General features: G+C 32.4%; 1 protein-coding gene across 1 annotated transcript in view; it reads left to right on the top strand.

The window, feature by feature from the left end:
• LOC124233810 (low-density lipoprotein receptor-related protein 1B-like) overlaps positions 1-19,558 on the top strand; it is a 792,861-nt gene that overhangs the window by 559,425 nt on the left and 213,878 nt on the right. Inside the window, exons 52-54 of the mRNA XM_046651030.1 lie at positions 2,305-2,427; positions 4,462-4,643; positions 14,112-14,311. Of these exons, the coding sequence (XP_046506986.1) occupies positions 2,305-2,427; positions 4,462-4,643; positions 14,112-14,311 (505 nt within the window). The remainder of the gene's footprint in view (positions 1-2,304; positions 2,428-4,461; positions 4,644-14,111; positions 14,312-19,558) is intronic.

Genomic DNA, 19,558 nt, shown 5'->3' with positions numbered 1-19,558 from the left:
TGGCTTGATAGATATGTCAGAATTCAGGACTTCAATTCCTCTGCATTTACAGCTTTAATTTATTATGGTTGACTTGCTAAATTTGGCATTGGATTTTCATTATCTAAATTGATTATTGTAAAGAAAGGAATAGGATAATTCTTCCATGACAGGGGATTGTGGGTAAATCTTTGCCAAAGTAAGAGACAAATTTCTCTCTACCTTTCCCCTATAAAGCTCTAATTTATCCATTTGAATTGCCAGGCTGTCAGAATCCTAACTCATTTGCCTTATTCCTCTGATGAAAAAAGCATTTGAACAGAAAGGATGTTGTCAGCTACTATTGAAATGAATTTATTAAACCCTCTACAGAACTTGAAATATATTCAGTTTATATTTTAGAACCTTCATTTTACATAGACAACTTCCTAGATATGTATGCTTAAGTGCATTTGGTTTGAGTCCTCTAGTTTTTAGCATATGAATAAATATTTAATGAATCTTTTGAATCAGCGACTGAATTTTAGTTGGGTTTTTCTAGCATTTATAGTCATTATTCTTGATTAGTAATGTTGTCAGTAGGAAGTATACTTGCATTTATTCATCTAGAGGGAGTGAGGAATTTACACCGAATCATGTTTACTCCTTGTATCTCTTGTTAATGACCAATGGCATGCAATTCTGTAGAATTGGGCTATTTCAAGTTAACTTTGTAATTAGAAGCTGAAGAAAAAGAGATTGGCCATGTTAAACCAAATAAAAGCATAAGAACCTATGATTTTAACACCATCCCCGCTAGAATTTAGCACTGCTGAGAGAAGAAAAAAGTCAATATTTGCCAGAACCCTTTCTGAGTTGATTCTATACATAGGCCGTCCTTAGTCCTAGGGATTGTTAGAAAGAAATAAAATCTGAACAGTAATGATTTAGTCTTGGCCTGAGTCTTATAAAGAACTATATAAATCTAATGCAGTATTATTATTATCAAATTCCAAATTTTGAAAATAGATATTGTCACTGAACTCAGATGTGGGAATTACCATGCTTCCTCTCCCTCCTTCCCCAAAATAACCAAAGCAAACAAAAAAACCTATCTCTCTGAAGATGCTAATTCTTATCTAGAGGGGTGCAGCTACTCATAAATGATCCCTAAAATAATCTGAGACTTAACTACAACTTTGGGATGAATATTGATGTAAAAAAGCTTACATCAGATATAAAGACATGGCACAGATATCTTAGGATTTGCCAAGTGTCTATTATTTTTTAATCCATAAGCATTTATATATTAATAAACTATTCAAACCTTAAAATGAGTCAACACAATTGAAATCCTGATCCAAGTATTTTTAGTCCATTGGGGTAGTAAATCTATGGGCCCTGATAATAGGTCAGACTTAAACTAACCCCTAAGCAATCATTTAAACAATTCAACAACTGAGAAGATTCCCACATCCTGATGTACAATCCTCAAATCAAATGAGACGGCGGAAATGCCAAATCCAAGAGCTGTAGCATCTAGACACCCATCAGCTGAATTCGTGTTCAGTTTTGTTACCTGCTAAAAAATGCATAATGGTGAGTCTGAAGGGAAGCATTTCCTCACATCTCCACCTCGTGGAATACAAAGATGTTGACCACCCTGTTCCTCTTTGGTCAAAAACTCACGTAAGGTTATAACTTTTAACTTCTAATATGGCACTGTATTGCCTAAGGGACCACTTGAAGCATGAAAAAAAAAAAAAAGCAGCAGCTCATTTATGTTGTTCAGACAAAAGCTTTTGTGGAAAGTAAAATTTCTAAAGCTTGTTTTCTGACTTTTATCAGATGGCTATCTAGGGCTCATCTTAAATCTTCTGGGATCTTCTATCTTTCCAATTTAGACGTATGCTCTTCTCTGGCTACTCTACAGAACAAATAATAATGGTATTGAACTTATATTTAATATTAACCAAAAGTGAAAGCCTTTCACTTTATTTCCTTAAAAGCATGTTTCTTTGTTTTTCTTTTACATTACTGGCTATTTGGTTTGGTTTTGTTTTGTTTTTACATTACTGGCTTTTTACTGAAACCATTATCTAGAAATATTCCAAAAATTTTGTGGCCTACTTGGAAAGTATTTTCAAACAAATTATGCAACATCTTAAGTGTATTGCGTAGGGGAAATATAAACATACAACACTTTTAAAAAGAATTGGTGACAAATGCTACCATAATCACTGTCGCTGTTTAGATTCAAAAGGAGATACTGATTCTTATAAACTCTTAAAACATTTAAAAATAAACTATTAACTATTATTCAAACATATTCTTTTTTATTTTTAGGGATTAAACAACGTTATTGCTATAGACTTTGATTACAGAGAAGAGTTCATCTATTGGATTGATTCTAGCCGACCAAATGGCAGCCGCATAAACAGAATGTGTTTAAATGGAAGTGATATTAAGGTACCTAGATCTTACAATGACGGGATTCTTAAACATTTTATTGGTACGGTTGAATTGAGTAGAAAATGTTTTGGATGGTAATGATATGACCCATAGACTGTATTAGGTTGGTTTGAATTTCACATTATGGTGTTAATATGTACTTTAAAGATGAAATATCAGGCTTTTTTATACCTATGTTTCATTATAACACTATTACTTGCAATAAGATAAAAATCAAACTGAGTAAATAAAATTTGGGACTTTATTCACAACCCTAGAAAATGTGATGGATGCTTTCAGCTTGAATGATTAGTACCTGAGATTCAATTGTGCTGCTTTATATAAAAGGAAAAGTTGTCTGAGAATTTGTAATTGAATAAATTAATTATTGGATTGTAGATAGAAATCATAGCACTATTAAAATTAACCTACTGAAGATAGAAATAATTGAATACATTTGTGTAAAATCATGAATGTTCTGATTAGAAAGTATCATAATTACATACATGTCACATTCTAGATATGAGGCACTATTTCTATGTTATCTTGAATTTTAAAATAAAATTATTTGCATTTTATAAATGCAGTAAAATCTATTATAAAGAAGTTTAAATTTAAGTAGATAGAATCCATCAACTACTTTAACTTTTTTGTATTTATCTATAATATCATACAGAAAGTTTTGGTGAGAATAAGCAATTTTGAAAATGTAAGTGGCATCTTGAAATGTGTATATAAAATGCCAAAACAACCAGTAGGTTGGATTCAAGTGACTCAGAATAACTGTATTTAATGATGATCTGTATAATTAAATATACAGAACAAGGAGCAGATGATTTTTTCTTTTATATTTCTATTCTTTGACAATTTATATAAAAACTATGAAAGTTACTTTAATCAAACATGAGTATATTTTTTTACAAAACATTTAAAATTTTTGGTCACCTTTATATTTTTTGAAGATGCTTGAATAATTTTTAAAATATATTTAATATTTTAAATATATTTGAATGTAATATTTTAAATATTTCTTCTGCCTTGCCATTACTATCCCATTTCTACCTTAAATAACGTCATAACATAGGGTCACAAAATGCATCTTTCTTCCCTTGGGACTACTAATTCACTGATTTTCATTTAAATTGTCAGTCATTCCAGTTTTCCAAATTTGGAATTTAGGGGAAAGAAGAAAAGATGCTTTGCAATTCAGTGCAGTAGATTGATGTCATTAATGGCTGCAAATGTTAGTTACTTTTGTTTGCATCTTTACTGTTGATGGCATTAGGGAAAGGATACCTATCAAATTTCATTAGTGTTTTGTTGTTTCTAACTGTATAACTATTGGCTTCTATATGGCCCTAAAGTTCAATTGCTTCTTTCACATAGTCCTCAAAGCACTGAGAACTCAGAAATAGCAGCCATAGAGATCAAGAAACTTTGGTTATTTCATATGCATCATATTTGTAAGGACAAAGGCTATATCCTTGTTATACCTGATAGTCACAGGGTTAGATTTGAGCACAGCAGTTGTATGAGTATAGTTTTACCCCACTTTGGTTAGCTTAAAATACTTAGTGCATGTTCTCACTTGTGCTTTTTTCTCTCATTGTAGTAGATAATTTAGGTAGGGCAAGAGCAGTTAAGGGAGTGATGAATGCTCTTGGTATTTCCCCCAGAACCTGTTAAAGATAAATACCAATAACTCTATGTGTATGTGTGTGTGATAGAATTTTTGCCCCAAATTTTAAGAGGACAGGTAAACTATAATGAAAATGTGATCAACAACTGTGCAGCCATGCAACAGCTTTTTATTTTGGTGTTTCTTTCTTAAACTCATTTGTAATTACTAGGGGCCTAATTACATATTAGGTAATTTCTCACAGACAAGTGAGTAATTTTTTTAGAGTAAATTGTTCTCTGTTTTATGCTTATCTAAATTCCATTACTAATGTTTAAATAGAATTCTATATCTCTGTAAAAATTAAGAAACAATTGCTCAGTTCTTACTCTAGTCATCTACATTGTTAACTTGTTAAATTCTTATTTTGTTAGGTAGTACATAACACAGCCGTCCCCAATGCACTTGCTGTCGACTGGATTGGAAAAAACCTCTATTGGTCTGACACAGAAAAAAGGATTATTGAAGTATCCAAACTCAGTGGCTTATACCCTACTATACTTGTTAGCAAAAGGCTGAAGTTCCCCAGGGACCTGTCTTTAGATCCTCGTGCTGGGTTTGTAACACACATTGAAAATCTTAAATTAAAGATTAAGACTGTGGATTACATTCAATGTGGTAAATCCTGTCCTGTAGGTTTTAACATGGAAACCAACGTAAAGTGTAAATGAGCAGAAATTCTTATTGAGAAACCAAAAATAGAAATGTGACTGTTACAGTGGAAGAAAAAAAATTAAAATGATGGAGTTTTACAGCAAGGATTTTTTAGTTTTAAATGCAACTCTTTTTCTAACTAATCAATAAATGTATGTGGAAATGAATAGAACATACAGATTTTTCCAATTTTAATGCCTTTAACTCTGGGAAGAAAGGCAGAAGAACAAACTCTCAGATCATGTTTTGCAGTATTTGTGGTCATCACAAATATAGATGATATAATTTCTGCCTCACTTTAGAGCAGGAGACTTAAGTAGCAGCCATGAATAATAAATAACAAGGTGTATTATCCATGCATTCTACAGAAAAAGTACAGTGGGAATATTGGGAGAGATTCATAAGGGAGCTGTGTTTCATTAGCATTTCATTGTGAGGATGGAGAACAAGTCACTGTAAGGATCAAGGACAGCAGGCTGGAGATTTCAGTTGAGGGATAAACACACATTAGGGGGTCAAAGCTATCTGGTGTATGTTTGCTAAAGTTCTTTACATTATGACCACTATTATTTACTTTCAATTATGTTGTTTTGGTAGGTAGAGAAGACAATGCTTTTCCTTTTTTTTTTTTTTGTACTATAATTTAGTGTGATTACATACTCTAAAATGATCTCTGTAGAAGTTCAACCTACCCAACACACGTGTTATAACAAATTGAGAGAAAATTTGATTTTGTAAAATAGAACACATTCACAGTAGCAAGTATTATGATAACTGTAGAGCTCTAACTTTTCTTATGTCTAAATTAATTTCACGTAATATGTTTCACCACATTACTGGTTTTATCCTATCACATGCAACAATTAGATTTTGCTTCTTCAGAATATATTGTATCTCTGTTTTTTGATCCCTTATGTTTATAATTGGCAAAGTGATCATGTCATAGCTTATTTTGTAGCTTAATTTTAAACATTAATTTGGGTAAAAGAAGTATCTAGTATGTCAAGGCTTGTAATATAAATGCTGTCCTGTTTCAAGGTAATGTGCAAATTTTAACTTTTTGCTATATAATTGTGTAACAATTTTGTTACCATTTAAAATATTTTCTTTACTATAGCACAGATGTTTCAAAAGAGTGTCAATTCTATTTTAACTGAAACAGAGTCACATGAGAGCCTGTTTCTACACCTGTTTCAAGAAATAACAGCCAGATGTACTAAATTTGGCTATCACTGTCATTCATTCATAAGAATGTGAATATTTTAATTCCTTTGGTATATTATCAGAAGATATTTATTTTAATGTGTCCAAACCATTGTCCTTTTCTTCAAAATCAATAAGCCTGGCTTGGCTTCTCATTTCGTACTATTCAAAATGCTTCATTTTCTAAGAGAAAGAAATACTGCCCTTTGACAATAACAGTCTTGTGGAATTTCCTAGTTGTAAAGCAAAAACCGTATCCTAGCCCAGTGAACACAGCTGAATCTAGCTTGAAGTTTTATTTCTCCCAGGTTACAGTTATTACCCCGTGAACTGAAAGCAACCTTAAGTTATCATCAACGTAAACCTATCCATCAAAAGTGTCAATTAAACCAGTGAAGTGTTAAATTATTGTGGATGTTGTGAAAGACTCTCTTGATTTCATTTTTGGATAACATTTGAATTATGATATTGATATGCCATATTATAACCAAAGAAACAGATAAAAATTGGGTCTTTTTATGAAACAATTAAAGCCACCTAACAGATAAACAGATTCTAACAGATAAAATTTAATGATACCTTTTGGTTCATGCTGTTTTCCTAGTTCCCCAGGGTGAGACAATAGGGCAACCTGGATTTTAACTTTTATGAGATGAGCTTCAGGGTGAAAATGCCGTAACTGTCTCAAATATTGTGCAATCCTGCTTCGAGAATGGCAGCTTAAATTGTAAGATTATTTAATGTAAATGCAATTGAATTTTTCTATATCAGCTTACCATTGTGATTTGCATATGTTTTGAATACGCCAATACTACTTACCCCTGTTTTCTTAAAACGTGTGATTTCTGTCCTGAAATTTAGCGAGGGATAGGGCAAGGATTCATTTAATGTAGGATAAAGATCATTGGATCATTTAATGTAATGAAGCAGCTAAACATTTACGAGGTAGCTTGGGGATCCTTTCTGTATTTTTTCTAATGGTATGCAAGTTGTCACAGTATCAATTTGGAGACGGTGGTTAGTAAGAATGGCAAAGAAGATACAAGTACACAGATATCTTCCTGGTTATTACATTTAAGTTCAGCTAAAATCTAATTACCTTAATCATTCCGTTATCTGGTTTAGTTTGGGAATTGTTCTAATTTATCATAAATTTGGGGTAATTAATATAATTTACATTTGATATTTATAAAAGCTGTCATTTATGCAGAAGGTATACGGATATAGATATATAAATTTTAAAATAGAATAGAAAATATAATTAATGTTAAAACTGTGATAGGCATAATTTCATCTTTTTGGTGATTAAGACATCACTTCAAGTTATCATAATAACAGAATGCCATTATGATATGATAAAGTCAAAGTTTGGATGTGACTAGTTAACAGAAAGTAAATTCATCTCATCATTCATTTGTTCAACTCATATTTCTTTAGCATTTAGTGTATATCTGGCACTGTTCTAGACAGAAGTATAAAAATAAAAAGCACAATCCCTGCTCCAAGTTTTTCAGTCCAGTGTGTAGGCAGATGAGTAAATAACTACAGTGCAATGCAATAACTCATAAAGGAGGAAAACAGAAAATATTTCTATCTCAACTGGGGTCAGTAAAAGCTTCCTGGCCAAGACTGGTTCAGTAGGAATTATTCCAGGTAATGTGGAGCACTTCAGAGCAGGAGGTATTTCAGGCAAAAAGAACAAACTCTGGGAAAAATCAAGGACATATAGAAGAGCAGGGCACATCCAAGGAATTGTAAAGAACTCATATGATGAGAACAAATTATTAATAAATAATTGTGGAACTTTGATACCAGTTTACTCTACAAAGTAGAAAAGAGCTAAGAATAAATCAAAACAAAACCAACACAACAACAACAAGATAAATCTTATGAGGCTTCTGGTTTGGGCAAATAGGTAAGTAGAGGAATGATTTCTCCAGAACATGAGGAATAGAGGAAAAGGGGCAGAGATGAGAAAGGGAAGTGAATAGTTTATAGAGCTATTGGGATTGAGAGTTCTCATATCATAATAATGATACTAAAGATAAGTATGACTTCCGTAGCATTATAGGAATTAGAAAACTATCTCTGACTTTTATGACTTTAGATGCTCATACTGTTACTCAGAGTCTCTGAGAAAGATAAGATTATTTTTATTATTATCCTTATAGTACAGATAAGAACATTCAGCCTCAAAATGGCTGACTTTCTCAAGATCATTTAGGTAATAAGGTATTAAACTGAGAATTTAACCCAGTTTTCAAGCTTTGGTTCCATATTTTTTCTTTTACATTACATTGGAATTTCTAGTGATAAAATAATCTTGAATCATGAGCATGTTTTTTAAGAGCCATCCAAACAAAGCATAAGGAAAAAAACTGTACTTTGCTCCATTTTGACAATTAGCCCTTATACAAAATTTTAAATCAGTATAGACGCCATGAGTTTTTTTGGAAATAAAGAAAACTGTTTAATCTTTATAAGCATGTCTTATTTTAAAAGAATATTTTCACTTATTTTCCATTTCTGATAGTCTATTAGCAATACCACGAGAAAATAATACTAGGTGCTATTTTGAATTTGAAATATATTTTAATGAAAATATATTGAAGGACACTTTACATACTTAGTATCTGTATCCATTAGTGCCAACGTGGATAACAGAAGTGCAAATAAATTTGAAAAAGGCACATTTTAAGCTTCTGTATTTTGGCTTATGCTATTCTTTCTTCCTAGAAGGCCCTTCTGCTTTTTCTCCAGATGGAATAACTTCCCTTTTTTCCAACAACAGCAGAAAACATTACTTCCTCTGTGAAACATTCCCCAATTGTGCCTAAGTAGCCATCACATATTGAACATATAATATTATATGACTGTTATTGGTGTAAATATCTGTCTCTCTATCTAGAAAGTTTATTCCTTTAGCATAAGGGCAATATTAATCATTGCTGCCTGAAACAGAAACTGTTAAATTCACAATTGAAAGAAATAGTAAATGGCAATTGTATGTACATAGCACATAGTGTTATAAGTACAGAGACTTTGTACCTGCATCTATGCACAAACCAATGCATTGGTATGTAAATAACCTCTGTGTTTCAAAGAGAAGAGCCATAAGGGAACTGTTGTTGTGAGAGAATGAAAGGCATAACAGGAATGAAAATTCGGTTTTTTATTTCTGTGGGGAAATAGAGAAATATTTAATAACTAAACAGTCACATAAAAAAACCTTTCCCCTACTAAATTTTAAACCTATATTCCCATATTTAGGTGAAAATACGCAAGAAATGAATATAAAGAATTAATTTTTATAATTCAAAATCAGAAATAATTGCAGCTGGAAGAAACTTCTCTAAATTTATTCCCTAAATTCAGAAAAAAAAATAGAAAGAAATATAATGTATCATATTCAACTATGAAAGACATCCTCAGGAATTGCAGAAGCCTGTTGTTATGGTTACAAGCAGACATTCTTTTTTGTGTTTACACATAGATGTCATTTGGGACCGAGATTTTTCGTATGTGATCTTAGGTAAAGATTACATATTATATGGGTAAAATTTAAACTCTCATTTTGACATTTTCTCTGAAGTTTTAATTTTTCACCTCTAATTATTTATAACAAATTTTGTACTTAGGTAATTTTTGAGAGGTTACATTTCAGATGTTAAAATTACCAGAATGTCTGGTACAGACTTATCGAGAAACTTTTAAAAAAAGGTATAGTAATGGGGCTTAAGTATGGAAAAGAAAATGAAATTTAGCCATCAGAAGTTAGCTATCCATAAGGAGAGAGACAATAATTCCTGCATTTATGAAGACTCATTTATACCAGAGTACAGTTAAACTATACTTCCTTCAATGTGGCAGAATATTTTCATAATATTCTTCTGGTTGATGAGTACTTAAATAGGAAAATCATGTAATAACATATATAAAATCCAGGAAAATCATGTAATAACATACATACAATCCAGATGCAATAGATAACCTCTTAGGTGGGCATCACTAAACCAAACATATACATGCATATATTGCACTAGATATACAATACCTAATAACAGCTACTATTTGCTGAACTTGCCACATGCTTATCTATGTTCCAAGTCTATTCCCTATATTCTCTCATTTAATCCTCACAGTGATCCTATAAGGACAAACTGTTATTATCCTTTTCCAACCTATGAGCAAATCTAGGCTCAAGGAGGCTAATTAAAGCACCCAGGTTCACATGGGAGGACCTGGAATTTAAAACAAAGTCATCTGTTTCTAGGGCTTGTTTGCTTAAGACTCTACATAGTGCTGCTAAGGAAAACAAAAAAAGCTTGTCTATATATCTAGAGACCTGAGTCCTGTTCCAACTGCACCACTCTCGTCATAGACTAGGACAAAGCTCATCATCTTTTATGGTCTCAGTTTATCAGCAAAATGAAGGCCTGAGGCTTCATGACCTTGAAGACCTGTTGCAGCACTAAAATCTTTGATTAAGTTATACTTTGTTCTAAAATCTGGAAGATTGTTATCAAGGAATTTATAAGGTAGTTATGAAGCTAAGATTTATGTTCAAAGAACAGTTAGTGTGAACAAGATTTTTCATGCCTTCTTCCATCTAGGTAAAATTGTCATTCCCTTTTCTGTGCCTCCATGGTAAATAGTTTTATCATAATATGCTTTAATTTTTTGACTTGTTTTACACCTGCTTTTATTGTATTTACTAAGAGATCTTTGAAGGCAAAAATCGTATCTGTCTACATCTGTGTTTCCAGTACTAAATGATATCTGATAGATAATATGGACTCAATCAATCAGCATTCAATCCACTTAAGAATGGCTTATGGGGCTTGTCAGAGATGTTCTACCAACCGACTTACTGAGTTAGGTTCTCTGATATGAGACCTGAAAACCTGCATCCTTACCACTTTATGGGTTCCTGTGTGCATGATATGTGTGTTGTTCAATTACACATGCAATAAACAAAAGGAATTTTATAACCAGTAAGGGCTAACATGGTTTCCCAAAGTGTGTTTCCTATGAACTGCTCTAGGAAAAGAAATTGTGTCACCCAAAACTATGTGGAAAAAAAGGGCTACTTCAGCTCTCTCTTAGAGAATCATTATGTCATGTAGCATATTAAAGGCTCTGAGAAGTCCTACAGTGAAAAAGATGATGCTTACTTTATTTAACAAAGCGATTCTCAAGTATATGTAATCTTATAATCTACCTTGAGAAATGTGAACTAACACCAATCAGGGAAGAACTTGTGGAGAACAGAGGGGACAATGAGAATTATGTCTGAATGAAAATATCTATATAATTGAAGAGGTAGGAGCAAGACAAATGAAATAATGAAAGTACAGAAGTGAAAATGTGTGACAAAAATACTCCAACTAGAGCTGATTTCACACATTTCAATAGTGAGGAGAAGTTTAGAGAAGTATATTTGTGCCCCAAAATGGAGATCTTGAATGGCGGGAAGGGAATTTCAGGCCTGGAACACTTACTGAACTTACTGAGAGTGATGTGCCAGATGTTGGACTCCAGGTTCATGCTCTTACTCTTGATAGCTTGGTTTAAGGTAGTGATAAGATTAGCCAAATATATTTTATTATTATTATTTTCTTAAGGAAGATTAGCCCTGAGCTAACATCTGCTGCCAATCCTCCTCTTTTTGTTGAGGAAAACTGGCCCTGAGCTAACATCCGTGCCATCTTCCTCTACTTTTTATATGTGGGACGCCTACCACAGCATGGCTTGACAAACTGTATGTAGGTCCACACCCGGGATCCAAACTGGCAAACCCCAGTCCTCCAAAGCGGAACATGCAAACTTAACTGCTGTGCTACCGGGCCAGCCCAAGAATAGCCAAATATAAAATGCAGAATACAAATAAAAATTTAGAATTGCTATTATATAAAGGCCAGACCATTTTAAATTCATAATTTACTTAGTGACTTCAAAAACATTATTATTCACATCCAATAATTTGCAATACTTTGTGGATAGCATTTAATGGAGAAAACTCTTTTTCACTTTTGGGATATTTTAATAGCAAGTGTAAGCACGTAGGGTAAATAGCTAAATGAAAATATGAAGACTGACACTAATTAAACCCAAATTGAGTATGTTCTTTTTAATGTTACTGAAGTTATTTAAATACTTCTTTTAAATTCTTATTCGCTTATATTCAATTCTTAAAAACATAATACGGTTGTATTAACCCCACATAAATATGGTCATATCTAACATGTGTAGGAGAAGCTGACACAATCATGATTTTTTTAGGGAAAAAAATTGTTATGTTGGCGTTCCCAAGACTGAGAGGTCAATAAGGCAAAATAAACTATCTTTGCATTTTTACTTCTTTCCGATTCAATTTCTTCCCTTTTATCTGTACTGCCATTATCTCTCGTATAGACAGCAAAGTGCTCCCTCATAAATTTACTAGAAGGGAGCTGGTTGTGTATTTTTCTATAAGATGTATTTCACTGAAGTATATTTGTCTTCAAAATAAAAATATACTAAAAATAGTTCAAGATTTAAAGAAACATCTATCTAATCAGTTTCGGAAGGGCTTGCCCTCTATTATTACTTGATGATTTGAGATTTTCAAAATACGTTCAGGATTAACTTCCATCCATGGTAGCATTGGGGAGCAGTTGTAGTAAGTATTGCCCCATGCGAGGTTCACTGTGGTATTTCCAAACTCAAGTTTGCTTTTAAGTTCGGACTCTCAGTGCACTCTTTGAATCTTTGCTCACAAAATTTTATCTTTTGGTTAGTCCTTATCAGAGATATATTTCTCATTTTAGGTGCCACACTTGATTAGGACTCAATGACATTTTGGCTATCAAAGAACTTTTTTATTGTCTTTATAATCTACTATCCCCTGCCTTTATGCATAGCCCCCAAAATGATTGTCAACACAAAAAGGCGTGTTTCTTACAATAATTACTTATGTTAGCCCTGTATTTGATAAATGATTTTTCTTGAAAACTTTTATTTCTTTTATAGTCTGCAGTTAAAATGTCTAAACACAATTCTCTGTCACAATTTATAAGAAAAAATTTTAAGCAAAACTTTAAATTTAAACTAAATATACCGTTTTTAAATTACATACAGTAATTTTCATAGCACGTTATTTTAACCATACATCTTCCAAATCTGAAGAGTTAACTGCTAAGTAATCTATACTTACTAAAAAGAAAAGATGAGGTCTGGGGAAGCTAATTGGGTTAATAAGTTTCAATTTTATAGTTATAATGTGAAAAGGACATTAAAGATTCTCTAACTCAAAACTTGAATTATATAGATAAGGAAACATATTCAAAAAGATAAAATGACTTTTCCTACTACAAGAAAAAAATAGTTTAATTAAACAGAAGTTCTAAGTTTCTAAATATACATACATTACATATATTTTATGGGGTGCAATATATGTTTAACTCAGTGAGTTTTAGTACCAGTATTACTTTTTTCATTTTACTGTTTTTTTCCACTGTGAAATATCCTACTCTATAATTTCAGTAACATAATTTAAATCAGTGCTGTCCAATAGAACCTTCTGTGATGACGGAAGTACTCTGTATCTACACTATTGGATATGATAGCCACCAGACACATGGTTATTGAGCACTTGAAGTGGGGCTAGTTTTACTGAAGAACAATCCAGTTCATGTAATTATATATGATTTTAATTAATTTAAATTTAAAGAGTCACGATTGGCTAGTGGCTACCACAGTGAACAATGCAGATCCAATCACATATAATGTACTCCTCTACAATTCATTTTGAATTTTCCATAGATAACAAACCAAAAGAAAAAATATATCTACATAGTTTTTTCTTCCAACATTATAGATGCAGTTTGAAAGTTTACATCTGTTAGTTTGGGTATTTATAATTTGTTAACACTTGTAGAAGTATTATATACTATAGATATGAATTTATACACTAGAGTTTAAAATTATATGGCTGCTTCAAAGCATGCTACATGTTTAATTAAAAAATCATAAGAAACATTTGCATTGAAGTATGCTTCTTGGAAGCTAAAATTCAGAGAGATATAAGAATTAAGTTCGGAGTAGCTGAGCAAATAAGTGAAATATTGTGTGATGTTTTGCTTCCTAAGTGTCTGTAAACAAAATGACTATTGATTTTCTTTCCTAGGTATTTGTATTGGATTGACTGCTGTGAGTATCCTCACATTGGTCGTGTTGGAATGGATGGAACCAATCAGAGTGTTGTCATAGAAACCAGGATTTCTAGACCTATGGCACTGACAATAGATTATGTCAACCGTAGACTCTATTGGGCCGATGAAAATCACATTGAATTTAGCAACATGGATGGATCTCATAGACACAAAGGTTAGTCCAATAACAAAATGATTCAGTATTTTAGCAGGGCATAAATATTGTTTAGAAAAAACATATATATGTATTCGTTATATATACTTTCTCTCATCAAACACATTTCTTAATTTAAGATTACATTATTATACTCTTTTATGACAATATTGGTAACTAAGAATTAGATATATTTATTCAGAATTTCTATAATCATGCATAAAAATCATGTTTTCTCTAATTGTATTTTTCTAAATAGTTGTTATAGTAAATGGACAAAATTTTTATAACTTAATATATCCATATATGCTAATTGAATTAAAACAGAAAGATATTTGCTTGTAAGTGTAAGGCATTTATTGCAATCTGATAGAGTTTGCTTTTTAAAAAATGTTAAGTAAAATATAGTTCTTTAGGGACAGCAAAATAATACTATTTAAAAGTTTTCAATTACATTACATACATGATTAATTTATTGTTATTTAATCAACAATAGCAACAAAAATTAACTTGGAAAACAGTTTTCAAATTAGATCATAATTCAGGAAAAAATTTGAATACGAATGAATATAAAATTCTCGAGATACTTTAGTTTTCCATACTTTATAACTGAGTAGATTAAAAACCTCTAAATATAAAACTAATGAATGAAACAATTGGATTTGAGAGAAAGTAACACTAGAAGTACAGATGAAGAAAGAGAAAAATAGCTGAAGATGAGGTAATTAAGAAAAGCAGTGGAGAAGGACGTAATGAAGCATGGGGTATAGATGAAGATGACACAGGTATAACAGAAACTACAAGTGACTCACATGAACACTCAAAATATTTTAGTTGTAGGTGGCTTTTTAAGGATTAGATTTTTCCCAGAATAAAAAAAGAGAAATGATTTTTTATTGATCTGAAGTGACCTAGCATCGTCTTTGTTATTAGGTGTTTTCATCTTCAAATAGCTCATATAGTACGGCTTTCACAGAAAGATCCCAAATAAAGCCTACACGTTAGTCTGTTTTAGCTTATCAGATTGCTTTCTTCTCTGCCAGTAAGCTGAGAGCCTAACCCCGGGGGAGGAGGGAAAGAGGAGAGCTGGTAAGGAAGGGAGGATTGTTGATAATCTAATTGTCAGCTGAGGCCCTGCAAATGTATCCCAGTGTGGAGTCCTGAGAAAGATGAAGGCACTCAGTAAAAAAATAAATAAATAAAAGTAGTAAAAGTCACTGAAGCGACACCATTTTATAATTTTGCCTAAGTCCCTCTCAGTTGACATCTAAACAAATATGCCCTTTAAGTAAAAATGTTGACAGAAAGCCTTAAGAGGTGCTTTTTTAAGGGTAAGAACATTGAAGTCCAACAACCATAGTTGTATGAGTCACTTATTTAGGTGTTGGCATTTCAATTATAGAGATAAAGAACCTTATCAGGATGCAACTTGAGTGAAGAATTATTTAAAGATAAATTTACGGTTTTAAACAGAGCAAAAGTAATGTTGACAAATCAAAATTACACTTCGCATTCAGCAGTTATATCTCTCCCAAAGAATCAATAATGAAATGTTTTGCAACATTCTTAGATGGTATAATTGAAAGTTTCATTGTAGCAATCAGTATTTTCCCTATGAGACCTGGACATTTTCAGCATCCATATAAAGAGCTAGGTTGTTGTGAATGTATTGCTTTGTGCTCAAATTTCACTGTGTAATAAAATTTAAACGATTTTTGGTTAGATAGGCGAACGTTAAAAATATATTACAGCATCAAATATTTGCCTATTTTCATTTCAGTCTTTGTTTTTGAATAACAAAAATTGAGTTAAAAATATTGTCTATTAGAAACTATTAATTCCATCACCTACTCATTATATTAAAATTATATCAGATATGTGGATGACTAATGCTTTGAATACTTAATACAAAATTAAATGCGTGTAAATGAAGTGTCTTTCAATCATGGTACTGGTGGTGACATTGGGTAGAGTTAACTATATAACAGAGAGAAAGGTACTAAATTTATTAAAGATTAAAATATCTGGCTGAGAGACAATTAGGTGTGATGTTATTAACATTTTGAAATCTGATTTTGAAAGTACCTTGAGGCTCAAGGCGGGAGAAAAAGAAAGTGAAAGAGTTACTGCCTTCAGCAATATTTTCTCCTGAAGGCTTTCTCAGAAAGACTAATGAAAAACTCGTTATTTCTTATCAGGCATCTGCCAATATCTGAATGCAAGCCAATAATTGCCTGATAGTTACTAACGAGCTACTAATTGTAGACAGCCTGAATTATGCCAACTCCACAGCCAATGAAAAAAAGAGTCATTCATTTGCTATGTTTGTAAAGAAAAATAGCATCTTTTACTTCTTGCGTTTGCCTAATAAAAACATAAAGAATGCTGTAGTTTCCTGGTTGTGTATTTGGAGGTGGAAAACAAGACATATATCAATAATAACTTTTGTATTAGTTTGGTCACAGACCTCTTTTTTTCTCTTAATCAGACAAGTATTGTTGTTCTTATTTATTTCGTTTATTAAAACTGAAGCCAGAGTTCATCAAAAGAATGGGATATGCCAGTCATGACAAAGTCATTTGAGAATATGAAGGGTGTATGAGAAATTTCAGAATTATGGTGCTTTTTTGTAAGTCAAATTTTAATAATAGAGAAAAATTAAATCATACATAGGACTTTACAGTTTAGAAAGTTTTTTCCACGCACATGTTCTGATTTAAACCATACAGTAATTCCATAAATGAAGCATTATTTTATTATCATTGTCCAGCCCAAGAACTTCTAAAGGTTCTGAATTATGTGCCCTAAACAATAGATCAGATTGCCTTTCAGGTACATATGACTTGCAATTTCCTTGAGAATTTCCATCTATTTTTTTCTGCTACCTCCTGTACCCCATCACACCTTCCTACAAAGTCCAAATACTACATTGCTAAATTAAAAAAAAAAAAATTAGTCAATTTGCTAGCTTAGGAACATTTATGTACAATCTTAGTCTCATGAACTTCTCCCTAAAGCCTCTCTCTATCATTCTACTGGCTTTTACTCCAGTAATTATATAATAATATGGTATAATATAATAATAATAACGCCATAGAATATTATGCATACTACTGAATAAGTGAGTCAGTGTAAGTCAAACTTTCATTAGTTCATTTTTTTAATTTCTCTGATTTCTTCCCTTTAGATCTGCCCATTTATTCATTCATTCATTTACTCATTCAAAAAACATTTACTGATGTCACTTTCTGTGCCATGCATTATGCTAGGCCTTGGAGTTACAAAGATGAGTAATTTCCTGTCTTTCAAGCACTTACAGTTTACTGTGGAAAAACTGATGTGCAGGTAAAGGCATAAATTAGATTGGGGTTAGAGGTATATACAAAATACTATGGAAATGCAGGTTAGAGTAGGAAAGACTTTGCTGAAGTGAGGGGTTCTTTGAGAAGTCTGATGGATGTAGTGTAAGCTCTCCATGTGGGGCAATGTAGGAATGATTCTTCACATAAAGGGAACAGCATGTGCAAAAATATAATCAAGTCTTGAAACAGCGTGGGGTTCACACAGTTTTCCTATGACTTGAAGTCATATAGGAGGGAGATAATGACACTAGATAAACAAGGGCAAATTGGGGCCAGACTGTGACAGGCCTTGTATGCTCAGTAATTTGGAATTTATCCCTTAGGTCGCAGGGAGCCATTGATGGCATTTAGGTGATAGAGTGCTATTATTAGATTTGACAACAGCATGGAAAATGAAAGACCCTGGAAGGGCAACCAATTTAGAGTCTGTTAAAATATTTTAGGAGAAAATGCTTGAAATGATTATAGCTCTGGGAATGGGGATAAAGTGTTACATTCGATAGTTATTTAGCAGAATAAATAGGAGAGATCTGTAAGCTTAAAATAGCAGAAATATTGAGGATCAAGTTACAAATATTAAGTGAATGATTTATATTATTATCCACTTAGGGGAAAAGAGCTCACAGTTCTGATGACTTCCTAACTTCACATATATTTGTACATTTTTCAAAGAATTAAAAAATACCAAACTAAGGATAGCATAGAGATTCTTCTTGGAAAGCTTTGTTTTGATGAGAGGTATATTAATTTTAACAAAAGAGTCAACATAAAAGGAATTCTAAGGATGTGACTAAACACTCCCTATTGTTTCTTTCCCTACAACATTTCAGAACACCTGACAATTTACCTGGAAGAAAGATTGCAAATGAGTGAATCTCTCTCTGCCTACTTTCTCTTGAGATATAAAATATGTCCAATGAGAAACTTGGCAATTTCAGAGTGTTCTCTAGGCTGATATGTTCAGTTTTTAAATTTATATGTCTTTATACAAAAACACAGTGATTGTAAATAATAATATCCTTCTTGTAGGTCTGTATATTTGGGACAGATTCCTTACCACTCCCAAGTCACAAGCTTCTCAGAGAATTTTAGGCTTTGATTTTGGATAAGAAGTAAAATGCTGGAATGCAGATCTTTAGATGAAAGAGTCTCCTCAGACTGGAGAAAGCGAACCCTTCTGATTTTAAAAGAGCTTAGGGAACCTAAGGATGAGGGTTAGTTGGGGTGAGATCTACTGCCAGCTTTCTCACCCTGAAAAGGGTAGATGACTTCCCTGGGTCTCAGTTGCCTCATCTATAAAAATAAGGGTGTTGGAAGAAAAATGACTGAATTCCAGAACTAAAATTCTAAGCCTCCAGTTAGGTGAACCACACAACCCTTTCAGAATCTGTAGCAAATCTCAAAGTTTTGACTTCAGGTTCTTCTCCATTTTAAGAGTGAGAGAGATTGGAAATCTGTAATACACAAATGCTTCCTCACTCAGCCTTGATGAAAATCTCACATTGTCAATTCAATTCTCAGGTCTCCAAGTATTATCGCAAAAGTTATTAACTTCTGTTAAAGTTGAACCCTTGTGAACTGATCAATTCAGTAAGAGAGTTAACACACGTGCTTGAGCATTACATTGTAGTAGACGTTTTGCACATACCATTTCATTTAATTGTTTTTGGCTTTCAATGGAAATTTTCTTAGCCTACTACTGGGGTGCGAAGAACTGGAATCATCCTCTTATAAATTCATAGCTTTATTAGAAGCCTACTGTGTTCAAGAAACTGTGTTTGATGCAATACATGCTCTTTTAGTCAGCCCATCAGTAAACAACTATGCAGTAAGTGCCACTAAAGCCATTTTGCAGCAACAAAATAGGTTTAAAGAGGTTAAGTAATTTGTCCAAAGTCAAATAGGT

This window comes from Equus quagga, unplaced genomic scaffold, assembly GCF_021613505.1.
Source record: "Equus quagga isolate Etosha38 unplaced genomic scaffold, UCLA_HA_Equagga_1.0 251_RagTag, whole genome shotgun sequence".
NCBI lineage: Eukaryota > Metazoa > Chordata > Mammalia > Perissodactyla > Equidae > Equus > Equus quagga.
The sequence above is the reverse complement of the archived record's forward strand: the minus strand, read 5'-3'. Positions and strand labels throughout refer to the sequence as shown.